At 48.2% G+C, this 25,425-nt stretch overlaps 5 protein-coding genes and 2 non-coding genes across 7 annotated transcripts; 5 read left to right on the forward strand and 2 right to left on the reverse strand.

The window, feature by feature from the left end:
• Nucleotides 1-6,110: 6,110 nt before the first annotated feature.
• On the reverse strand, nt 6,111-6,195 carry LRP88_02489. The gene has a single exon. It is a non-coding gene; the product is annotated as a tRNA-Trp (tRNA).
• Nucleotides 6,196-6,786: 591 nt separating this feature from the next.
• LRP88_02490 (heterokaryon incompatibility protein-domain-containing protein) lies at nt 6,787-8,539 on the reverse strand (the record flags this gene model as incomplete). The annotated part of the gene is made up of 3 exons (XM_083239139.1): nt 6,787-6,811; nt 6,877-8,264; nt 8,333-8,539. 3 exons carry the CDS (start codon nt 8,537-8,539, stop codon nt 6,787-6,789), a joined length of 1,620 nt encoding a protein of 539 aa, XP_083104269.1.
• Nucleotides 8,540-9,107: 568 nt separating this feature from the next.
• On the forward strand, nt 9,108-10,651 carry LRP88_02491 (histidine phosphatase superfamily; the record flags this gene model as incomplete). The annotated part of the gene is made up of 2 exons (XM_083239140.1): nt 9,108-9,386; nt 9,446-10,651. 2 exons carry the CDS (start codon nt 9,108-9,110, stop codon nt 10,649-10,651), a joined length of 1,485 nt encoding a protein of 494 aa, XP_083104270.1.
• A 7,419-nt stretch (nt 10,652-18,070) lies between these two features.
• Nucleotides 18,071-19,673, forward strand: LRP88_02492 (uncharacterized protein; the record flags this gene model as incomplete). The annotated part of the gene is made up of 5 exons (XM_083239141.1): nt 18,071-18,155; nt 18,219-18,272; nt 18,436-18,552; nt 18,614-18,844; nt 19,054-19,673. The coding sequence occupies 5 exons, from the start codon at nt 18,071-18,073 to the stop codon at nt 19,671-19,673; spliced, it is 1,107 nt and encodes a 368-aa protein (XP_083104271.1).
• A 1,564-nt stretch (nt 19,674-21,237) lies between these two features.
• On the forward strand, nt 21,238-22,178 carry LRP88_02493 (S-adenosyl-L-methionine-dependent methyltransferase; the record flags this gene model as incomplete). The annotated part of the gene is made up of 3 exons (XM_083239142.1): nt 21,238-21,489; nt 21,544-22,089; nt 22,137-22,178. The coding sequence occupies 3 exons, from the start codon at nt 21,238-21,240 to the stop codon at nt 22,176-22,178; spliced, it is 840 nt and encodes a 279-aa protein (XP_083104272.1).
• A 99-nt stretch (nt 22,179-22,277) lies between these two features.
• Nucleotides 22,278-22,361, forward strand: LRP88_02494. The gene has a single exon. It is a non-coding gene; the product is annotated as a tRNA-Lys (tRNA).
• Nucleotides 22,362-24,304: 1,943 nt separating this feature from the next.
• Nucleotides 24,305-25,254, forward strand: LRP88_02495 (uncharacterized protein; the record flags this gene model as incomplete). Its single annotated transcript, XM_083239143.1, has 2 exons — nt 24,305-24,626; nt 24,821-25,254. The coding sequence occupies 2 exons, from the start codon at nt 24,305-24,307 to the stop codon at nt 25,252-25,254; spliced, it is 756 nt and encodes a 251-aa protein (XP_083104273.1).
• Nucleotides 25,255-25,425: the final 171 nt, after the last annotated feature.

A 25,425-nucleotide genomic window follows, 5' to 3' on the forward strand; every position in this document is an offset into this window, starting at 1 on the left:
AGCCTTATAGGCGCCTTAGTAACCTTTTAATAATATATTAATTATATATTATAGGACTACTTAGATAAGTTTTACTTAGCTTATATTAATAATATTCTTATCTACTTAGATAAGTCCTTAGCTAATTATAAGAAGAAAGTAAAGCTAGTCCTTTAGAGGTTATAAGAGGTAGGCCTATAGATTAATATTAATAAATATAAATTTAAGACTATAAGTATTAAATACCTTAGATTTATTATTAAAGCTAAGCGAGGAATTTAAGTTAACTTAGAAAAGGTAAAGGTAATCTAACTATAGGAGCGGCCTTATTTAATTAAGGAAGTTAAAAGGTTTTTAGGCTTTATAAACTATTATTAATAGTTTATCCCGAGGTTCTCTTTTATTATATTACCTCTTATAGCCCTAATAAAAAAAGAGGCTATATTTATTTAATTAAATAGTTATTAAATAGCCTTTAAGGAGCTTAAAGCACTTCTTATTAATATATTTATATTAGCCTAATAAGACCCTAACTAAGAGATAATCCTTAAGATTAACTCTTCTAGATATATTACTAAGAGTACCCTTTTATAAATAAGAGAAAATAAAATCCTTTAATTAATAGCTTTTTTCTTAAAAAAGAACTTATTTATTAAATATAATTATTTAATTTATAATAAAGAGCTACTTATAATTATTTATTATTTAAAATACTAAGATATAAAATTAAAAAGCATAGCCTCCTTCTTAATTCTTATAAATTACCTTAACTTTTAATACTTTATAAAGAAATAATAGCTTAGCGAAAGGTAAGTCTACTAAGTAAAGATATTATCGCGGTTTAACTTTATAATCTAATTCTAACTTAGCAAAGAGGCTATTATCCTAGATGCCTTCTCACGACGAGAGTAAGATATACCAGAGGATCACGAGGATAACTAGATTAAAGGCTAATACTTATAGCTCTTATAGCTAAGCAAAAGGAAAGATAAGAAGTATCTAATTATAAGGGGAAAAGTAGGCTATATTTTAAAGGGTAATATAGACTAACCTAGAGATTAAAAAGTAAACTAAGATAAATAAATTAAGAACCCTTTTACTAATAATTAATTATAATAACTATAGGACTAAGGATTATAATAATATAACTAATACTAGCTAATCCATAAGGCTATATAATAAGGTAAAAGGCAGCTACCTTTATAGTAGGGACTCCCTATTATGCTATCTAAATGCTTAATCAACGAGGGAGAATAGCTTTATTAGCGTGAGCGGATATAAGTCCCGAGCTATAAGCCGCTTTATATAAGGATTATCTAAGATATGCATAATTTAGTGCTCACTAGTCACCTAGGACGGGATATATTAAAGTCCCTTATTAGCAGATGGTTTTATTAGCTAGGACTTAACTTAGATATATAGCAATTTATGCGGAATTGTGATACTTATAGCTGGAGCACTATCTAGAGAGAGAAACGCCGTGGCCTCTTAAAGCCGCTCCTAATCCCAGACTAGATTTAATTAGAGATATCTATTGACTTTATTATAGACCTCCTACCTACTTAATTAAATAATTCTATAAACCTTATAATTATTATAGACTATCTCTTAAAAAGTATTATCTTTAAACTTATAAAAGAGATTATAATTAATATTATTACTAAGACCCTATTATAGTGCTTTATTTAATACCACGGTATCCCTAGGGGAATTATAATAGATAGAGGGACCTAATTTATAAGCCAAATATAGAAGAGGCTATGTAAGCTGCTCTGTATCTAATGGAGGCTATTAATAGCCTGGCACCCCGAGACTAATAGAGCTATAGAGAGGGCCAATTAGGAGGTTAAGAGATATATCTATATCTTCGCTACCTATGCATAGGATAACTAGGACAAACTCCTGCCTGCAGCAGCAGTAGCTATTAATAACCATCTAGCAATATCTATAGGACTAAGTCTGTTCTTCCTTACGCACGGCTATAACCTGGAACCTATTAAGATTAATAAACGGCTCTAACTAGATAGGAAGTCACTAGTAGCTCGGGCTAAGTCTATTATCTAAAGACTAAAAAAAGCTACTAAATAGGCGCAGGCTATAATAGCCTCAGCGCAAGAGCAATAAGAGGAGAATATAAATACCTGATAGCAACTATCTAATTAGTTTAAACTAGGAGATAAGGTATAGCTATAACTCTATTATATATATTTATACTAACCCTCTAGGAAGTTTAATTAGCTCTTAGCTAAGTATATTATCCTTAAGACTATTAGATTATATACTTGCCGCCTTAATACCCCCCCAGGGATCTATAATATATTTTATATTTCCCTCTTATAGCTAGCTATAGATAACTTATTGCCTTCCTAGCGGTCTAATAATTATTAGCTGCCTACTATACTAATGGATAATAGCGAGGAATATAAAGTTAAGGAGATCTTATAAGTTAAGAAGGTGCGTAAGTAATAGAAAGCCCTAGTAAAATAGACGGGCTATATAAAGCCAATATGGGAACCACTTGATCAAATGGTTAATATAGCAGCCTTAGCACGCTATGAGGCTCAGCATAGCGGGATAGGATCTGAACCTCCCCCTAGAAGAGGAGAGGAGGGGGGTATTATAACGGGCTAAGCCCGTGGGGGTCTCGGCTTATACTCTTGACTAAGACCTATATAAGCTTAATAACTAAAAGGGGCTCTTTTTACTTCTCCTTTTTTACTTTTTTTTCCTTTCTTTCTTAGCTTTAAGATACTTATTAGAGTTATTTAGCTAGTTGTTAATATACTTAGCTGGACCGTTATAATTGCTAAGCAATCTAGGGAAAAAAATAATAATTAAATTAAATTAATTAGATACTTTATTATATTTTTATCTTTAATTCTATCTTAAAGGTTAAGAAAAGTATATTATATACTTATCTATGCTATATACTTATTATATATATTAGTTATTATTTAAAATTTTCTTATATTTTTTAAATATTCTTAATAAGCTAGTTTTTAAAAAAACCTATTATATATATATATAGCAAGCTAGATAGTAAGTAAACTAAATACTTTTTTTAACCTTTAAGATAGAAATTACTATAAAAACATAATAAACTATTTAATTAATTAAAATTACTTATTATATTCTTCCTTAGATATCTTAATTACTACCTAATATATTCTTATATTATAACCGGGCTTACCGCAGATACTATAATGCCAAACCCCTAGTCACGCTAACCTCCCTTAATTACCACTTCTTAATAATTCTGCCACTACCTGCGCATCTATATCTATCTAATCAATTACTTGCCTTCCTTCCTCTATTATCATTACCCCTCTTTTCTATAGTCAGGTCCTTTTTGCCCTCCGGCGCCAGCTTAGTATCTCATTTGCCTATTTAAGTTCTTTAACCCTAGCCTTAAGTAAGGCAACCTTATGCATAATTATCTTTATTCCCTTAGAAGAAGACTATATAGCTTCTAAAATTAACTCTAGGGAGCTACTTTTATGCCTTATAACTCATCTCTCGAGGTAATCTAACTAAGATTAAGCCTTAAGCACGGTCTTTGGGGTCTTTGAGACCCAAGGGGTCGACGGTTTAGCTACCTCCTTAGGCGGCGTTGGAGTTTATAGCTACACATCAAGCTTCGAGACTATACTTTCCGGGTTAAGAGGAATAAGCCCGGCTCCTCTAAAGGCTAACTTAATATTCTTTTTTATTATAGTGGCCTAAAATATAGCGTAGAAGGCTAGAAAGAACTTAGTCTTTGAAACGTAAGTTATAGAGCATCTGATTAGATGCTTTATTTCTTAGCCGTAAGCGTTCTTAAGCACGCTAAAGCACCCGACGTCAAGGGGCTAAAGTATATGAGATGAATGAGGTGGCATATAAAGCCTGATGATCTTCTTCTCCTCATAATATCTCTCGAATTCGATTGAGTGGTGACTTTCGTGGCCATCAAGGATTAGAAGACGATAGCGACTATTTGATCGCTTGGCTGTGCACCGGTCAAAGTGCTTGAGCCACTCGAGACCGGTCTCGTTATCAGTCTAGCCATTTTGGGTCGTTGCAATAGCCCAATCGCCCGGGAGGTTATTATCCCGGTACCAGTTGGCGAGGTGATATTGGCCGGCACCGATGATGAACGGCGCGATCGCTTGGCCATCTGCATTGATCGCCTGAATGACCGTAATCTATTCCCGGTTTCCGGGCTGCACTGATTTTGGCTTTCCACGCCTATCTATGCCTGTGACGACCATTCCGCTCTGAATTATGCCCATCATAAAGCCAGTCTCATCAACGTTGTAGAAATCATCTAATCGGATGCCGTACTTCGCGATTATATTCGCCATAAGCGTAAACTAATTACGGATAATAGCTGGATCTTCGCACTTGGCTCTCTGGTAGTCGTACTTCCGAAAAAAACGCGTCTTGAGGTCTAGGTGTCGCCTGACGAAGTTTAAAGCCCAACGCGCGCCAACTGGTGGCGCGTCGCGGTCGGCAAGTAATTGATCAGCCATTTCCTTCACACCACGAAGCCAGGGGGGAAATCCTCGCGAATCTAGGTCGAGAATAAAGTGAATAAGGATCTGTTCCTCTAGATCAGATAGTCGGCGTGAATTAGGAATAGTATTGACTTAGGCTTGGATGTTATTATATCGGTCAAACAGTGTTAAATGCTTGACTTGGTAGAGCTTTGCGGCACCTCTAAGACTTAGTTTTGGTGTATTTTGATGGGCTTGAAGTGCAAGAAGGATTCTAGCCTCTTTATTAGACTGTGATATGCTGGGTGGTTAAGAATCAATTGATCAAATAGAGATAATGTAGGTTGAGGGATTTTTTATCTGGTTCGCTTGCTGTCCGGCTCGCTATACATGTACGTTATATATTATATAATTAGTAATTTATATATAAAGGAATTTTATTAAAATTCTATAAAAAATATAATAACGTACTTGATAAGCATGTGTCTCAGATAAGCATGTGTCTCAAGTATACTGTGCACTAAAAGTACAGATTTCTAAGCTTAATAAAAATAGCTTTAAGATAGCTACAAACTTAAAAAAAGCTGTTTTAGGTATTTAACTATTATATTAACTATATATAATTTTAATAGACTTTTAGAAAAGCTTCTTTATAGAGAAATAGCTTATTACACAGTGTAAATAGACTTTTTAAATACTAGCTTACTAAGATTTTTCTAAAAATATATAAAAATTATTATAAGTAGCTTATTATATAAAATAACTAAAGTTTTAATTCTAGCTATTTTAGGCTTAGCTTGGTTTTATAAGAGCTTTTTTAAAATTGCGATTTAAGGTATAAATATTAATGGGACATATGCTTGTCTGGGACATAAGCTTATCATGCATGTTATAGTTTCCTTACTAATTAAATAATAATAAATATTTTTTTTAGATTTTTATATATTTTATAGCGCGTTTTAGAAAAATAGAAATTAGCTATTTATTACTATACAGTATGGTGCGACGCTCGCTTGACTGCGACGCTCGCTTATCACATACGTTATAGTTTTTTCTGGTATTGCGATTTATAACTTTTGATGCCGCTGTGTGTTGATAAATACGCCTCTTAAGATTGTGGCTGGTGGCCTCTTCTGGAGACGTCATCAATGACCACATCGAAGTGAGCTGGTCAGCAACAACGCCTCACCCCCCACCAAACCTTTGCTCCGCAACATCTACAATTCCTTTGACACGGTTCGGGCACCTTGTCGTGCTTTTTGAGCATCGTCCGTAAGCTCCCGCTCCCCATCTCCAATGCGTTAGCACACTTTTGGGATTCAGACACTAACGGCTTCCACCCCACTCTATTCGAAGCAAATGAAGCTGGGATATGAGGTTTCGATGCTCTTGTTAAAGAGTGACTGAGGATTAGACTGTACAGGTTTCGTTCAGTTGTAGGTTCTGAGTTAAAAGCAAGCTGCCCTTCGCAGAATTGGTGACAAGGCTGAGCGTATGGAATTAAGTCAATGTAACTTACCCTACGTAGAGGGCAATGGCAGCAAGCTAACCCTAGTCTAAGGAAGGCACCAATTGAGGGGAGAGGTCACGGTGTGGTAGTAAATCGCGCAAACGTTGGTGGACGGGGGCAAAAAGGTCAAAAATGAAAGTTGGGTGTGAGGGACAAGGGATTTGAACCCTTAACCTTCAGGAGATTCCTAGTGTGCTGGAATCTGACGCGCTACCGTTGCGCCAGCCCCCCTGGTTTGTTGAAGAAAGTCGTGAGAAATATCCCTCAAGAACGTGGTGTTGCAGAACTCCTCGTCCGACCTACACGATCTCAACACTCTGGAACACCAGTTTCTGAGCAAGTTCACCATCCATGGCTCCTTCCACGTAAGTTTCGCCGACCAAGATCCATCCCTCAGGCCCTTGACGTAACACAAGGGGTACATGAGCCCCTGCTACCAGGCCCACCGCATCGCCAACCCCCATCCTTGCTGGGCCAAGACCCAAGTGTCCTTTCTCAGTTATAAACAAAACTCTATCGATCCCAACGTCATTCATGGCTGCAGGAAATATGTCTCCCTCTTCTGGATCTGGCTTCTTCTTCAGGTGCAGGTCATGCTTGACACCCGACGCGGACCCTGAAATGCGAGCCAGGTAGTTTGCAAAGTGAGCTTCGCAACCTTCTGGTGCAGGATGAGAAGTGAGCCAAATGTTCATCAGCAGAGTTCGACATAGTGCACTTGGCACAGGGGTGGAAGGTTGGTGTTGATATGGGATATCCGCTAGGCGACTCTTCTTGGGATACCACGAACGAAAAGCTTGATAGAAGCCCGGCTCATCCTCTTCAGTCTTGGGCAGTGCAACCGCAGCTTTGATTGTATCCAGCAGATGTGCTTCTACAGAGAGTCTTTTCCCGTCAGCAGACAAAGAGAACCCTCTCTGAACCTTTGACGCAGCGTGGAAAATCCTCCAACTAGGATCATGAAGAGCCTTGCCCCGTGCCTTCTGAGCTCTCATTTCCCTGAGGAAAATAGGTTCCATAGCAACAGCGCTCGCCATCTTGGGAACCCAACTAGGATAGCCCACGCCTTTGCCACTCCATTCCGGTTGCAGGGCTTCATCAAAGACGTCTTCTTTGGGAGGCGCAAACTTTGGATCTTGCTGGGGGAAGCGCTTCTTGGCCTTGTACTGGTCCAGAAGACGGTTACCGATTGGCTTCTTGGACTTGAACTTGTATGATTCACGGGGAAGGGGGTGGTTGACAAGTGAAAGCACAAGTAGCCCAGCATCACCTCGCAGGAGGCGTTGAGCAAGATCGATGTAAAAGTCTCCCATGTTCCGGTTATCGTAATCAGGTTTGAGAGCAGGTTGGCCAATCGATTCCGGGTCAGTGATTCCCAGAAAAGCCCAGGCCTTGTCTCGCGGATCACCCGCCATCCTCGTTGCTCCAAGCATGGCAACATCGAGAAAGCTCAGTCTCACCCCGTGTTGTTTGAGGTCGAATATGGATGGCTGGAAAGTGACCCAAGAGGGAATGAGTTTGGAAGAGCAATTGACTGCAACAAAGTAAGTCCAGTCCATTGCCTTCTTGAAATCCTCAGTCGGCACTTGAGCTCCGTTATAGAAGAAGGCATACTCCTTTGAGAGAATAAACTCTTGCACCGTCCAAACCCGGCTCCACCAGCTCTCAGTGACAATCGTGAGAAGGCCAATCCAGGATATGAGTTCGGACCCAGTTGAAGTCGCATCAAAGAAGGCCTTGGCTGTCTTGTATTTCTTTCCGTGGAACTCGATGTTGGCATTGTCTGGGTTGGCAGGGAACGAAGGCCACACTTTAAGAATCCTCATGGCAGTGTCTCGTTGTGTGTGTTTCCGACCAAGCCAGATGAAGACCTTTTCCGCAGCACTGTATATCTCCCCCATGCGAGCGACTTGTGTAGCCTTCTCGTTGCTATCAGTTTGGTTGATGCACATGGCATCTACCCAGATAGGTCTGCCATCGAGATACTGTCGGAGGCCAAGCAATGCAGCGTGTAAGTTGGCCCCGATGGAGAATCGACGATCGTTGAGGATAATATCGGCGCTGTCTGAGTGACTAAACATAGGCACTTCGAGCTCAGTCTCGCGAAAGTCACGCCCTCGATTCATCATTGGACCGAAGTCGGCCCAAACGTACGAGAGGCAGACATAAGGTGGGATTTCAGAGGCCGAATAGGTCCGGAGGGTGCATCGTAGCGTCGAATTTTGGACATCGACATGAACGAGACGAATCCCTTTCGGGTCTTGAAGTGGAGAGTGAACAAACTCTTCTTCGGGTAAGGTCTGCTTGAGGGTCAGCATTACCATCGTCATGCGTGTTTCTTGTGGTTATGATAGGAGGTATTACTCACCGGTTTCGATGAAGAACCCTGCAGAGAAGATAGAAACCCACTCAACTTCTCCTTTTGTGACTGTCCCAAGGCTTTATATCCAGCCTTGACACCCTCAGCAGTCGAGTAATCCCATAGGAACCTCGCTATCGGGAGTAGACCTTGAGTGTTGTCTTGGGGGTTGAACTTGGGGTCACGGCGAATACGAGCTTCCCAAGGAATCTCCATCGTGGCAATGTCTATACAAGATACTCTACAGATACTAGAGGTGCGAGTGCCAAGATTCACCTTGATATATCTAGGACTTGTCCAGCTTGACTCCTCTGACGTAATGGTTGCCAGGGTGGCGTGTCAATCTGTGAAACATTGGGGGCGCAAGGATGAGCGCTAAGGGGCTGATCTCTGACAATGCATGAATGAGAATTTCTCCATTGAAGCCATCACTATTTGGTATCACAAACAACGGAGAAAAACTACAATGTAACGCTTCACATTTGCTTGTAGTCCACTCAAGGTTGCCAAAGAACAAACGTTGCGCGTCCTACAAGGGCTATCCGGACAGAGACCCATTTCTCAGCAGTGCCCCGTCCAATCATATCGCCCACGTGCATACCAAATACAACGGCTAATTTCAACTTCGCCAAAACAGTAAAGGAGGTCGAGCTCGAACATCAAAGGCTCCATCTCCCCCCGTCCAGAAATGGCGCTCTTCTTTCCCAGATTTCAGCTCCGTCGTGTTGCTCTCACGGCCGTCGTTCTAGCCGGAGCCTTCTACTGCATGAGCCAGTACATCAACATGTCGTCTCTGCCCAAAAGCGGCCTTCTGGCCATCCTGACGGCTTCCTCGGGGGTCGTCACCCAGGCCGTCGACCCCAAGTGGTACCCTCCAAGCAGTAACCAAATAAATAACCTCACCGGCGTGGTTCACGGTGAGGGAATTTACGGCTTCATATACAACACTTCACATACGCCTGATGACAAGTATGGCGTTTACAACTGGTGCAACATGCCTCATGCACGCAAAAAGGAGTATGTGAAGCCTTCTGATGATCATGAATTAATATATGTCGAGGTGGTAAGTCAAACTTGGGGTTTTCTCAAACGAGTTATTTGATTCTCAACAGCTATCTCCAGATTCAAAGACATCACAAGCGCACGCCATATGCAGCCAACGCTTTCCCTGTCGAATCATACCGATGGGACTGCAACAATCAAGGTCTATACTACTTTGGCAAACCTTTCGACGAGGGGCACAACCCCCCCGCTCAAGGATATTGGTCAGGCTTCACCTCCGATATCAACCCTTTCACCCCATACGGATTCGTTGGATCATGCCAGTTCCCTCAGATCAGCGCCGGAGGTCTAGACGACTCCTGGGTCCACGGCAAGGACCTGTATGAGGTTTATCATGATCTACTTCACTTTATCCCAGGTCGTGATGAAGACTGGCGCAGCAAGGTCAAGTTCAGAGTCACCAACAACCAAATCACAAGCCAAGTCGCCGGCATGTTCCTCAACGGCATGTGGCAAACAACAGACTCTGTCCCTCTGCTTATCCAGCAAGCAGACATCGACAGTCTGGAACCCCGGTACAGCTGCGCCGTTGGAAAGAAGCTGACCAATGCCATCATGTCAACATCCAACCGTGAGTGGCAGAAGCACTTGACTGAAGGCCAGAGTCTTTTCGATACGTTGGACGATATTTCAGGTGTTCCCAAAGACGATCAGAGCTTTCATGTCAGCTTCGACCACTACTATGATAACTTGTCTGCCCGACAATGCCACGACAAGCCCCTGCCATGCAAGCTCGTTAATGGCAAGAACTCTTCAACTTGCGTTGATCAAGAGCTCGCAGAAGCCGTCTACCGCATGGGCCAGTGGGAGTATTCACAAATGTACCGCGACGCCCCTGCATCTCTCGCCGCCTCGTTTACATCGTACGGCGTTTGGATTGCCGAGCTAGCAAGTCATCTGCGCGGAGTCATGGCTGGCAACAGAGAAACGCTCTACTTGCACAACTTTGCTCACGACGGCCCCATGAGCCGAGTCCTGAGCATCCTCCAGATCGATGTTATGGTCTGGCCCGGCATGGGCAGTGAGATCGTATTCGAGCTGTACAAGAAGGGTTCTTCCAAGTCAAGGGATGAGAGCAGCTCAAGTGGCGAACCTGGATATTATGTGCGAGTTCTGTTTGGTGGCAAGCCGTTGAAGTCATCGAATCCAGACCTGGGGCTGATGGAAATGGTACCTGTTGAGACTTTGCTGGCGTACTTTGATGGTCTAACTGGCAAGGATGGCAATGAGGTGAAGGGCAAGTGTGACGGTTCCATCCCAACTTGAGGATGAAGAAAAGACTCGGTTTGGATATAATTGGGATCACTCAACACCATGGCACATAATGCAGCAATAATAACCATAAATATCACTCCCGCTTTACAAGTGGCTATTCTCATCGCTCTCTCGATGGTCGAAATCTCTTGGGCTGAAAGTTCGAGGATAGACAGGTTTCCTTATGTAACAGTAGGACGTTGATTTACAACACAGGGAGCACCTAGTACAGCTAAATAGGCAAGACCACTTAGAGTCGAGCAGGTACATGGCCGGCTTTCATTCGGTAGGAGGGCAGGGCGTTTGATGGAACAATAACCAAGATCCTCTCTCGAGTCGCTTACAACATTTGACGCCCTCAGTCTCCGCGATCGGCCACTATTCTCCAAGCACAGTTTATCAACCGAAGCATTGATTGGAGGACCAAGATCCCTTCTTAGCGAGTGACAGCCCAAGGTTTGGAACAACCAAGCAATATCCTGTCAGCATTCCATGAGATGAGGCCAGACGCAGGCTTGAGCCGAGCCAAGCTGAGGCGCCGTTCTTGGACACAGATCCGGTGAACGGGCCTGTGGGTGCCAGCATCGTCACCACTTGGGATCGAGCATCCAAGCCATAGAGTCAAAACTAAGACAAGACAACTCTAAGCAGCCCGAGGTTGGGTCATGCATCATGATCTGATTCCGGGCAGCAGAAGCTGATTGCCTATCTTCGAGTCCCAGCCTCACCTTTCTTCGTTCATTGACGAATCCTAACGCCAGAGACAGCTCCAAGACAGGTTTCTTGTTCTTCATTCGTTCTACCGCTCCCGCCATGTTACAAAATGTCTCGCCGGGAAGCCACCAGTCTCGGCATTTACTGATTCAACATCAGCCCAGAATCTATGCAAGTTCCGAGGGTACCTAAGACCAGGTTAGAGGAGCATGTCTAGCTCAAAAAGTCATGATAATTTAGAATGTCCTTGTCTGTATCTGGCTGGTTGGTTGTTCAGCCCAGGAAATGTCTGTCTGGTCATCAGGCCAGCCAGCCAACTCCATGTCTTAGTTTCCCTCCTCCTTCACCACTCACGTCTCTCCCCGTCTACCCGAGTAATCTCCGCATTATTCTGGACGTTTCAAACTCATCTCTGTCTTATCCTCCAACAAGCCTTACTCAGGGAAAGAGAAACCGTCTATACCGTTTGAAGCAGCTCCTCAACAAGACATGGGCCGAGTTTGAGTCTAATTTTGGGCTGTTTCAAGCCATCTCCTTGGCTATATCTTCTAGAGGACCATTCGGGCGGCAATTTTGGTAGTCATCAATATCTTCTTCATCGGAGAGGCTGGATTTGTGCCCAAGGCAACGGAGGCTGGAGGATCTACTCTCAATACGAGCCTGGGTGAGCAGGCCTTCCTCCGGTGTGAATCAGATTTGTTTCACCGGAAATATAGCAGACAGGAGTTTTCGTAGTCTTTTTACGGACTCTCCGGGAGCCTGAAGGATGTTTTGTATTTAAAGGGCAGGCCATCGCGGAGACGGCAAACTGCATCCCAAGCTTCATTCTCACTGCCTCTCAGTTTCAGCTGTTTTACTTTCTTCCATTACAAGCTAGCCTTACTTGTTTCTGTTCTCAACACACTACAATGGCTCTTGATCCTGTCCAGCACATCAAGAAAAAGACACAAAACGACATTGTCGCTCACGCCGGTGCATGGGCCCAAGACCAAGTCGCTCCTCACCCTCCCAGTCCAGTACGCACCCCTTTCGGTCAACTTGCAACACGAGTTTCTGACAATTCAATCACATTTTAGCCCTCCCAAAAGAGCTCGCCCTCTACGAAGAAGGGCAGTGCGATGACCGCCTCAGCGAAGGCCTCCTAGTGGCCTTGCCTCCATCATCTTTGTGTATGGGCCACAAGATGAGGCAGGCCACACCTTACCACATATTTTTGGTTTCGAAAAGGAGGACAAGGAGGTATGCTTTCTTCTTCGTTTAGGGACGGGATCCTATTGAAAGCTCCTTGTGGTTGAACCGCGAAACATTACTCAGGTGCGCATGCAGCCTCCAGAAGAACGGCCTGGTGCCAGGGTTCCGGGGATAGAAAGATGTTAGGTATTTTCTTCAGGGGTCAAAATTGCTATTTGATGGAACATGGGTTTCCATAGGAGCAAAGCAGTGTCTATTTCCTTCCTTTAGTCAAGCTTGGTGTGGTATCTACTCGCCTATGACACGAAGCATTAAGGTGTAGCTCTCTTTCCCTCCATGGAGGCTTTCTTAATTAAGCGTATAACTTCTTGATTCACCCACTTCGAAGCAATGATATTTGGGTGAGAAACTATTTCACCTCAGCAAGCTGCTTGCACAACTTTGCTATAATATTCATTTAAGCTTAAACCAACCTCACAGGCAGGATCTGGACTCCGTATAACGACAAACAACATAAATGTCTAATGTATCAATGCACCCGCATTGTATCTCACATCTAATTATGTGTCTGATCTCGCGGGCCTAGAATACGTGCAACACCTGATCAATGGTATTCATACCCTACACCACGGCGACGGTTCCGCGATTTTTTGCTGTTCCTGAAGTTTTTCCCCCAATATTGTTTTAATATCTATTCTAAAAGTGTATTTAGTCACTTACATAATGTAAATGTTCTAGAATATTAAAAGGTGTGATCCAAGTAGCTGGACGGGCATCGCGGATAGCCCTCTCTGAAAACAAGGCAACCAAGACAACTACCAACAATCACCAAACTGTTTCTGCAAGATACATGCGAGTACAGCCACTACTTACTCATATACTCCACTTTCAAGACAAGAAAGAGTGCCATGTCGTCATTGTCCCGACCAACGCACGCCTCATCCAAGTGTGGCCCAAACCACCACGAGGATACCTTCCACCTCTCCGATCGCCCTGATTCTTCTACCGTCTAGGCATCAAGGTGCCATCAAGTGCCAGAGACGAGAACCATCAAATCAGAGCGCCAACCGGCGCGCTACATGGGTGACAGATGGTGACGAGTTCAGCATGCGGTTTTCCTACCTGGCCAATGATGGAAACGAAACTAGTCCGGGGAAATTGGGACTGCGGGATATTAGCCGGTGATTACAAAGACACGAACTTATCAGTCCCTACGAGGGTGGGAGGTCTGGATGGCCATATTTTGCCCAATATCGCCTGGGTAAAAGTGACTCGGCTGACTGGGCGACATGGGCCTCCCGATGGCAGCACTGTACTGGTACCTTTCTTGAGGGGATGCAGTAGGGTGGATCAGATGCACTCCAAATCCCGACATTTGTATTTTCGAGTCGGGGCGAGTTGTAACGAAGCTCGTTTTGCTAAACACGGGTGCAAAAACCCCCGACAAGCTCAGACAGCTCGGCCCGCCGCTCAAGCATCACTTCAACAAGACGATTCAAGGGACCAAGTCGTCAATCTTAAAGAGCGAGCGACCGAAGAGATGGAGGCTGCGAGGAATGGGTGGACCCTCGGTCGGTCCATCCATCCGGGTCCGCCCATTGATACCCCTGTCACCCCGAATGGTAGCTGAGGATCGTGTCAGCAGCATGAGCAGCTGCAGCAGGAGAAGAGAGGAACCTACCAAGGTGAGAACTTGCACATGGCTGTGCACTTTGGAAGTAATCCATGATGTCGACCTCAAGAGATAGCTATGAGAGCACCACCGATGTGATGGGGACACTATGCCGACAACCTGACGGATAGGTCGCGATGTGGGTAATGAGAGGTTACGCTAGCTTGAATACTGTAGCTACAGTATGAACATCTTCTCAGAGAACTAATCTTCGTAAATATCTCGTCGCCAAGTTACAAGTTATCGTGGCTGGCTGAGGCACTGACTGCGTACAAAAATCGATGTAAATGTAGTAGCCGGTCATCGGGAAAAAGTCGGGGTGCCTACTCCGTACTGTACTGTACTTAGACACGGAGGCTGATACTTGGCAACGTGCCGCCCGGACGCAATGCTCAATGTGGACTTTGAGCGTGAAAGGTTTTGGATGAGCCGCACTTTGCATCCAGAATACAGATGAAAAAGTGTAATTGTATTTGCCAGGCTTGGCTTGTTGCTCACGTTGTCAGGGATCGTTGAGAATCGACCCATGTGAGCAGCCGCTGTAGCTGGAGGGCGGAGGTTACCTGCGTATGGTCTTCAGGTATTCATGAGAGGGCCAGATAACGGCCCGAACACGATCCTCCGTGGTTGATAAGATTGAGAGAGAAAACCCGGACACTGTTGCCAATTCCAGCTCCCGGCATGGTATGAGGTAGCTGGCGTTCTGCATGTGAGTTGGCCGTTCCGGAACGTCTGAACGGAGTGCCGATAAAGTGATGCTATGCGCTGTCCATTTTGCAGCTGCAAGCTTGATGTCGCAGGGACCGCGGTCCGTCTTGCGGGTGAGAGCCCAGGCAAGATGACAAGCGCAGAATGGCTATGTAGCAGGCAGGTGACATGATTGATTGCGGTAGCTGGACCCTTGCTGCGAAGTTCGAGGCGTGGTATCCTAGGCCATGCATGCCATTTAACGCGCTGGGTCCATCAGGCATATCATGATGAACAGCGCCTTAGGAGTTCCATACGATGTGATACGGCTTCAAGGTCCTGGTCTGGGGTTCAACGGGCACCAGGCACGAGTCAGCATCAAGCCCGGGCGTGTTAGCCGATACCAGGAGAAGGCGGTGCGGCACAGTTCGACACCGAGGCAGACTTTCGCGGAATTGATCTCTTTACCGGACATCAAATGCGGCTAAGGAGGAGAAGTCCATGAGAGAGCAGGAATTGCAGGCGAAGGAATCGCGCAGCGCATCGCATCACGGGCGCACAGTGCCCTGTTTCAAGAAGGTGATGAACCTGAAGGTTGCAGCAATCGGCCGCATGGCAGTATGGCGACGAAGCACCGACGCCAGTCAACGACACGATGGTCGGCTCACGGTGATAGAAACCGCGAATTGAACGAGAACAAGCCGGCATACAAGACCGTCCCCGCTTAAAAACCCCCAGATCCAGCACAATCAAACCCGTGGCGCTGGGAAAAGGGGGGATGCCGCTAGGACACGAGAGTCGTCAATGTAATTTGGTCCCCACATCATCCAGATGATGGCCCATTGTTAAAGTTGAAAGGACAACAAAACCGACGAGTTGAAAAGACAGGAAAGGAGGACGAGGCACCGGGAGTGGGAACATGACGTCCTATTACAGCGGACGGTGTAACGAGCCAATACTGATAAATTAACCCGGTGCAATATGCCGTAAGGTGTCCCTGTTGGTAGCTGAACAATGCAGCGGCTGCAGACAGCAGTTGGCAAGGCTGCCTGTGGTGGCAACGGCAGGTTGCATGATGCTATCGAATGTGGGATTCTCAGAGGTGGTCATCAATGATGAGGATTGCTGATGTTGGTTGCTGATCGATTCAAGATGCACGTCTGTCCTTGGGTCGCGGTCGAAAGACAATTGGGCTGCATGGAACGGTTTGCGATGCCTGAACCGTGCACCGGGAAGCCAGACTCAAGGATGGAAGCATTAAAGAGTGTCCTAAGTGTTGCGAGGACTGGGTCTGAGTCTCGTGCGAGCATGGAGCAGTAAGAGGCCAAGGGCATCCTAGGATTCGAGGAGCGTTGCAAGCGTTGCAGGGTCGTGAATGGCGCGAGCTACTTCGGCCGAGGCCCAGACGCAGGACAGGACATTGAAGAAGAAAAACCCGTCAAGGGAGTCTGCATGTCATGAATTAGTCAATCAAGAAGGAGTGGGAGATCAACATTGGTGAACTGACGTGCGTAGCCGTCTACGACCTTCGGGCTGATGATATCCCCATCGCCGAATGGTTTCGCATTCACACCCAAAGGACACAATGTATTCGCACAGTGTTCTCATTCCCCGGCTGCACTGGCAACCCACCCGCCGTCAACTGGCATCGTGGAGCGTGGAGCGCAGAGCGTTGTGTTGCTGGCAAAAGGGCCAAGAAGAGGCACCCCCCACACGTCGTCATTTCAGTGTCCGTCATTAGCCCGGTTATCAAATCAAAAACGGATTGGGGCGGGCGTCTGGGCGTTCAACGGACAACGGGCGGGCAGGGCCGGGGGCGGACGAAGTAGCAGAGACATCCAAGCTGCAGATGGTTGCGCAAGGTGAAGAAGATCGGTTGTGTTCTAGAAAATGGCAGGGCATGGGGAGACGAGGCACAAGGCGAGGAGAAATTCAACATGGGCAGGAGGTAGATCCAGTTCTTAGTAAAGGGGAAGGCGCAGCCTGGATGCATGTCTCGAGTTCTCCTTCCCGGAGGTCTCAGTGTCCGCATCTCGAGGAAGGGCCCAGCAGCTGTACCCAGTACAAGCACCCTTTCTTGCCTCCTGCCTCTCCCTGTTCTACGGAACGAGGTACGAGTGGAGTAGGTACCTCTCTCCCCTACCTAGGTGGGCGAGCCATCACCAAGAGAGGCCACCTCCAGGTGTCTTGCGGTAAATTGCACCCACTATTTGAGCGTCGGGCAGGCCCTGTAATGGTCACTTCAGGGCACTCGACCGACCTGACATCCTAAGAGGGAGCGTTGGACCACCAGGGCAAGGTACAACCTCACCAAGTACCTGCAGTCTTCGACAGCGCCTTGCACCTGGCACCTGCCAACTGCGCGCCCCAAGCGTTGCCGACCTGTGCCCACTCCCCACGACGTGACTACCTGATTTGATTGATGACTTTTGGGCCTGGCTCCTTCTCCTTTCCCACCAGCCCAGCACCAGGCCCTGGGTTTTTCCTCCCCCCATCACGCCTTGTCCGTTGACAACTTGTTCACCACCATCTTCGGCCTCTTCTTTCTTTTTCCCTCTTCCTCCTCTCCGTCTCCGTCTCCCTCTTTTTCTCTATTAGACTTTCCGTCTGCTCTGCAGCGGTTTTCGCCTCGAGTCGTCCTGGTTCGCCGTCTTGTCACCAGCTCTTGCGACCAAGCTTCGTGCCTTTTCCGCCTCCCCGAACCCTTTCGTGGTTTATTCCCGACTCGCGCGGCCCGTGGCCATTCACCCCTGCGCTCTCTTCCCGCGAACGAAGCTGCACCACTCGACGACGAAATATCCTGCCGCATAGGGTGAGTCGATGATTTGACGCACAGTGTCGCCAGCGGTTTGTCAACGTGTTGCGACGAGGGGGTCCTGAGGGCTTGGTGGTTCTCGATGGAGCCTGTCTCAGATGGCTGATGCATCGCATCCTGACGTCGGCCACGGCGGCAATTTTCCTCCACCACCGTCCCTCATTGTCTTGTGTCCCGGCGCCCTCGTTGCTTCGCGCTGCACCTGGTCATCGCGAACTGCCGTCTATCGATTTGTCGATTTCATCGGGCTAACCCGTCATTGTCGTCGCTAGACTCTTTCGTTGCGAGATTTGAAGAATCTTCGAACCGATACCGTCCCGGTTTTTCCCACTCGAATCCGAAATTCTACAACATGTCCTACTACGACAACCCGCAGTGGTCGGCTTCGACCCAGAACAACTGGGAGCACCAGGGCTCGACCACTCCCGTTCGTGCAGGTACGGATGGAATGCGAACGCCTTCCGATCCCAGGATGCCCATTAACTCGCTCATCCGCTCAGGCGCCAGTGGACCTCAGCCCCAGGACGACTACGCCTTCTCGTATCAGTTCGACGGTATGTTCTCCATCAACAACGTCGGTCTTGTTCCCTCCGGTTTCTGTTGGCGTCTTTTGTGACGGTCACTTTGTTGTCGGGTGGCCGACCCGAATCAGAAATTGGAGAGAACTCGGACTTGACGAGTTGTGCGTCTCGCACAGGAACTAATCCTCCCTCCCAGAGGTCGACCGAGCTTATGAAAACTTGCAAAAGTCTGGCAAGGGCTATGGAATGGGCGGCCGACGTGAGTTTTCTGATCCACACCGTTTTGCCCTGCCAGCATCCTCCCAAGACCTTGGTGAGTAGGCTGGGACTGGCAGGGCGCCTTGAGCGCCCCAACTGACCATCCTCCGATGCAGACTCGCGCGCCTCCCACCACTCCTCCGGCTCTCGCCCTCATTCGGTTAACAACTTTGACGACGCCCGAGGTTCCCAGGGACCCAACCTCCAGAACTTCTACGCCAACCAGCGTCACCAGCCCTCGCGAGGCTCCAACGAGGCAGAGCAGGTCATGCAGGCGAAGAGAAGGATGGCAGCTCAGCGGGAGCGAGAGCTTCGAAACCTGCACACTGAGCAGCAATACCAGCGAAGTAGGCCACCCTCTACTGTATAGCACATTCCTACTATCGCAAAACCAAAAGAAGATGCCAAATAGAAAAAAATTGTGGTCATGGGCGGCCGATGATTGTTGGCCGGACGCCGCTCATGTTTTCTTTCTTCTTCACTCGCTTCTCCCGAACAGCACACATGTAATCCGCGTCGAGTTTGTTGAGCTTGGGCTAACAGCTTTTCTACGTAGCCGTCCTTTCCGAGTTGACCCTCCCGGGCAACAAGCACATGTCTGAGGAGGAGACTCGGGACTTGATCGCCCGCCAGCGCAGCGCCTTGTATGGCGAGGGACCGTTCGCTGAAAAGGCCGGATATGTTGACGAGACTGGTAACGTCCGCACTGGCGCCCCTGGCCCTAGCGGACCATCTAGCATCCGTGGACACTCGCCCTTGGCCTTTGACAACATCGGCCGCGCCCCTCCTGCTGGTGATGCCGGTACCCCAGGCTCTACTGGCGACGCCCACGGCCCTCCCGCCGAGCCGGCCTCTCGCCCCCAGAGCACAGCCAGCCCCCAGACCTCTGGGCCCACGAACCGGGTCTTTGACAACGCGGTTGGACCTCAGAGCCGAACCAGTACCTCCAGCCCAACCGGCGGATCCCCCTCGCGCGATCTCGCCCCTGGATCTAAGCCCAGCCAGTCTGGAGCCTCTGTTGCTCCCATCGGCACCCGTCCCTCGGGCACACCCGCGACCACAGCTTCCTCCAAGCGGTCGACCACTCCCCTCGCCTCCCCTGGCGGCTGGGGCCGTGGCAACGGCGTCTGGGGCCAGTCTTCGGGCCTCGGTGCCCCGGCTAGTGTCTGGGGTTAGAATCTGAGGGACGGTTTCGGGCGTGTTGATAGGCATGGGCGTTGACAGTTGCATAGGGAATGGCGCTTGAGGTAAAAGATGCATCGAGGTTGGTACATTTGAGTTGTGACAGGGACAGGGACGGTGTCTCTGCAGCTCTTTTACGGCTCCTGATTTTCATGTTGGGGGCACTCTGGCAATGAATGGGGAACGGCAAACACGCAAGACTACTCGGATCTGGCTAGAGCTGGGTGGTTCCATTGAGGTCACAGGTGTTGAAGGAACGGCATCGACAGAGGAGTTGTCATTTGTTTCTTTTTTCGGCTGAAGGGCTTGGACTGGTGAAATGGGAGTTGCATTTGATCATCACAATGGGGCGTCCGTTGTTTAGGGATGCCGACCTTGCGTTCAGCAGCGGATGGACAAGGAAAAAGAGGTGTGTCTAGTATGGATGGATGGACGGGCAGGAAGGGACGCTTTCGAAAACATGTTTGGACGAAGTTCTTTGGGAAGGCTACGGCCTGGGGCGCTCATCATGATTGTGGCGGGACGGCTCAGCGTCCCGACGGCAACGACGGATACCCAAGGGAGCGGAGCTTGAGGCGTTCACGCTGTTTATCGACCAACGACAAGTCTGCGAATCGTCTGCGGCGAGTGCGAGCAAGCAAGCAAGCATAGCCGGAACGACGGTCTCGGAGTCTCCTTGACGATGGGAGGTATTTGATTTGTCGGCGCCAACACACAAAGGTTCTGGGATGAAAGGGATTATACGGATCACCAATCCTTTACTCGGCAAGCGAAAACGCGGGTGTTTATATACGACAAAAACACACAAGACCCAAAAACGACACAAAAAAAAAGGAGATAAAACAAGGGCATTTCTTGGGGTTCAAGGTGGATACAGGGTCAGGACTGTTTCGGTGTTCATTTTCCTTCGCGTCTCTCGTTTGCGTTGCGTGCTTTTGGGCAGGTTCGTTCGGTGCAGGGTTGGGGTATACGGAGATCGGTTCTACAAGGGTTGCTTGGCCAGGGAATGGAGAAATTGTTTGCTGGTTTTGCGACGACATTCTGGAAAGGGAGACAAACATTTGGGGAGACAGTAATTGTTAGGGCATACATTTATGGGAAAGGTTTGGGAGTTAATAAGACTTGTTGCGAACGTGACTGATCTGATCTGACCTTACCTGACAGTAGGGGTCCTTTCTATTCCAAGACGAGTAACCACCAACTCTTTGACAGTCTAACTCGAGTTACACACCATGACGCCAAACTTGGACGACTCGGGCATGTGCGCGTCATCGGAAGCTCCCGTCTGTCGTCTCCCGTCTCCCTTCTCCTCCCTTCGGCGTCAACAACCCCCACCCGATGCCGTGCCCGCCCGCCGGGGAGAAAGCCGCTCCCCGGAATGGGGATTCCGTGTGTGGAGAAGAGTCGAGGGAGAGAAGGATATAAAAGGACGGGAATGAATGAATGACGGGTACACTGAGTGACGCGATCTGTTTCTTGTGTTACTGTACGGATAAAAGGGCACTCAGAACATCACAAACATTCACGCTGCAACGATTGAACCTTGAACAAAGAAACGATGCCTCAGTTTGACGAATCCAAGGCGTATGTTGAGCAGGAAGACACTGTCTTTTTCGACGATGGTCGAGAGATTGAGCTTCTGCACTATGTCTATGGTCGAGACGACATTGATGAACTGCGTGGCTCGCCTAAACGCATTCTGCAGGCCATCGATGAGTTTGCTCGCACAAAGAAGTATCTCATGAATGTTGGCGAGGACAAGGGCAAGATTGTTACGGACTTGATTGCTGAGGTGAAGCCCAAGGTCATGGTAAGCTGAGACAGGGCAGATCTTATCTGAAGGCATCTGAACGTGCGTCTACAGGTTGAACTTGGTGGTTACGTGGGTTACTCGACTCTTCTCTTTGCCGACGCCGTGCGTTCCTCAGGTGGTTCACACTACTATTCCCTCGAGCGGAACCCCGAGTTTGCCGCCGTCATCACCTCACTCATCGACCTCGCGGGCCTACGCTCTGTCGCCAGCGTAATCGTCGGTCCCAGCGACAAGTCCCTCTCGCGCCTGCACACCGACGGCACCCTCACCAAGATCGACCTCATGTTCCTAGACCACTACAAGCCCGCCTACCTCAGCGACCTCAAGCTCTGCGAGCGTCTCCGCCTCGTGGGACCGGGCACCGTCCTTGCGGCTGACAACGTCATCAAGCCGGGTAACCCGCCGTATCTGGCCTACGTGCGGAGCAGCGTCGAGGAGAAGAGGGCTGGATCAAAGAGCGCGGGTGGATTCTCTGATAAGACTACTAAGCAGTATGAGAAGAGAGAGGGAGAGGAGACGTTGGATGAGGCGGAGGGAGATCCGAATCTGGTGTATGAGAGTCAGTTGATCAACAGCTTTGAGCCGACGGGTATCCCAGTGAGTATGCTATGTAGCTCCCAAGATTCTTCCACTGACATATACAGGATGGTGTTGAAATCACAAGATGCACAGGCCGAGAGAAGTAGATATGAATGCATCACCACCTTCTCAACACCAACGAGTCCATCACTACCCCCCTCACAAGACGATCGTGAGACCCCCAACCCTCACCAAACAGGCGTCCCGCCCGGTTAGCTCAATCGGTAGAGCGTGAGACTCTTACGAGTACACACATCTCAAGGTTGCGGGTTCGACCCCCGCATCGGGCTATTCCTATAAAAATGATTGAGATTCTTTTTTTGCTGATTTGTTCTCTTTTTATTTATTTATTTATTTATTTTTTTCGTCTTTTTCTTTTTGTTAATGACATTCTCCTTTTTGAGGTTTTGGGTGAGTGAATATGTCCCTACGGATTGTTCGTCACCACGACTATCCGATATTCTCTTTTTGCACCCTGACTATGGTAAGTGAGGGCCTTAAGTATGCTTCCATGGCAAAGAGATTGTTGTCGACTCACTCATTTTTCGTTTGAACAGGCTCTGACCTGTGTGCAAGCCTGGGGTCATTGACTGCTACTTAGACTTGATCGACCAACTACACCTTAGACCAAACAGTCAATCTCTATCATCATACTCAGCTTCTTCGTTGTTTAGCTGGAACCCTTAGAGACCAGACCTCTTTGTTCCTTGTGAGGACCCGGCTGGTCGCCCCATACACCACTCCAAGATGCGGTCAACCAGGTTCTCCGCCACATTGCGTGTGGTTGTTGAAGCCATCCAGGTTCCGACGCCCATGCCCCAAAACTCGAGGATTCTGAAGAGGCTTCTGACACTGAGCGGAACCTCTTTGGCCTCTTGAGTGCCCCTCGAAGGTCGTCCTCACCCTCTAAGGCCTGGACGGTGGTCTTCCCAATACCCACTCCCTGGTCGTTGCGTTGACCGCAGTTTCGACATTGAACAGCGTGAATCAATGACCGACCTCTAGTACCAACAGCGAGCTAGTCTCCTGGTGTAAAACCCTCTGTTGCCTGTACCTACCTGACACAGGCGACAGTTCCCACTAGGCGATAAATGAGATACTTACATGTTAGTCTTAGTTAGGACCTAGGCAATCCGCAGCGTTATGGCATATGTCAAGGCCTGGTTCCTAAATTCGGTCCCCGATTACTGCTATGTGATTCATGAGTCTCAAGCCGTCACCGTCCAGGGCTACTCAACGGGCCCTGTGGGTTCGACTTCTGGCACCTACCTCGATTCCAACCAGCAGCATCAACTATCCCAAGTCTCCTCAGTGACCTATACACCCAACAGCCTTGACAAGTCTCGTCCATCCATATGCAGATTCCACAACTTGAGACCGTTTGTGGATGATGCTCTACAGGACTGTCGCTGGTGCGATCATGTCTCCGTCTCTCAGCAGAGCGAGACCAATGCTCGTCCACTTGGATAGTCGTTGGTATTGGGTCGAATAGACAAGGTCGAGGCGTCATTTTCGAATCGTCTTTTGGGAAAGCATACCGCTAGGGCTTTCGTTCGCTTGGGCAATTCGGCTTCGTGGCCAGTGGTGCGTTCATGTTCAAGCGTCCTCGAGGACTTCTTGAGCAAGTACAAGCTTGTGACTGATGACGAGTTTCTGGTATGCTAACGCTGGCTGTCGTCTCTAGGGGATCGAATGATGGGATGAGTGATACTCAATTGGAGGTTCTGTATAGGTGAACTAGGCCAAGTCGATTATATCGTTGTCACTACTGAGTGCTTATACGATCACCAAGGCTCGAGACTTGGCAACACGGCCGGCCACTGGTACATGCGCCCTGACTACCCAAGCATGTCATCTTCTTAAATAGCTTTCCCCCCCATTGCTCGTAAAAACTCTCCTCTTCATATTAAACCATCAACTGCAAGGCCATGCCCAGGCTCGTGCGCAAGCCCCCATTCCTCACTAGCGGCCCCCGGAAGTTTCACAACACCCGCAGCCTCAACTCCACGTCTTCAACACCAGGGCCATGATGTGATCTAATTACAATCTCTCTCTCTCTCTGTCTTTCTTTTCTCTTGAATCAATTGCCGCTGATCTCCCACCCCTTGTCATCCTCGGCCCGAGCCGCAACTGCAAAGCTGACTTGTTCAACCTGTCACCCCCCTGTATCTCTTTACCCCTGTCCTTGTATCACTCTGTCCTTTTTTTCCCTTCTTACTCTTCAGCCGATCCAATGCTCTCCAGCCTCACAACAAAGCTGGCCCTCAAAAAGGCCGGCATCCCCAGTGACATCCTTGACTTTCAGCAGCAGGCAGAAAAGTCATCGTCCAAGTCAAACCAGGATGATCAGACCCCCCAAAGCTGGGGATCCTGGATGTCGATCCGATCTCTGCCGCTCACTGTCCAGCCTTGGCTGAACCCTCCGCCCCCGTCTGTGGCCGTAGGTCGCGTGCCGGGCATCGGGGACAAGGCGCCCGTCGACAGGGAGAGGAGGATCGTGCTCGGCGGCAGGAGGAGGACGCTGCTCGTCTTTCTGCGCTGCGTTGGCTGCGCGTGTATGTGGTCAAATCTCCCAGTTCCCCACGTCGATGCTGCACCTTTACTTTTTCTGTCTCTGCACGACATTCTTTCATTTCACTCACGAGCCGTTATAAATCATCAGCTGACATGTTAAAAAAAGTCGCACAAAAGACATTCATCAACTTGCGTACTCTGTCGAACCGCTACGGTGACGCCCTCACCTGCATAGCCGTCTCGCATGCCTCAGAGCAGGCCACCCAGAAGTGGGTATCCCTCCTCGGCGGCTCCTGGGGCGTCCGCGTCGTCATCGACGAGGACAGAGCCCTGTACGCAGCCTGGGGACTGGGTACCGGCGGCATGTGGTATCTCTTTAACCCTACCACCCAGGTCCAGGGCTGGAAGGAGACGGGGTGGCTAGGGGAGAAGGTGGCCGGAGCCATCCAGAGGAAAGGCCTCGAGGACAAGAAGGCCCCAAAGAAGGTCGCCGCATTGGATGACGACGACGAAGACGAGGATGGGCCCTTGACGGTCATGGGGAACAAATGGCAAGAGGCTGGCGCTTTTGCCATCGACGGGACTGGGACTGTTATTTGGGGTGGCAAGGCAATGAGGGCAGATGATGTGATGGAGCTTGAGGATGGGGCCAGGATTTTGTTGGCATAGCAAGCGTTTTCCTTGATATTTGCATTGTATGATTGTGTATGTGACCATAAAAGTTGAGCTACATAGAAGTTGTATATGAATGGCATGGTGTATCAGATGGTCAGGCTGCAGTCAACGTCAATTGCTGAATGACCAACTCTTCCGACTCTCCACTCTACAGAGAAGAATCAA

Source organism: Fusarium phalaenopsidis (genome assembly GCF_050370095.1).
Source record: "Fusarium phalaenopsidis strain FUZ10S chromosome Unknown contig_32286, whole genome shotgun sequence".
Lineage (NCBI taxonomy): Eukaryota > Fungi > Ascomycota > Sordariomycetes > Hypocreales > Nectriaceae > Fusarium > Fusarium phalaenopsidis.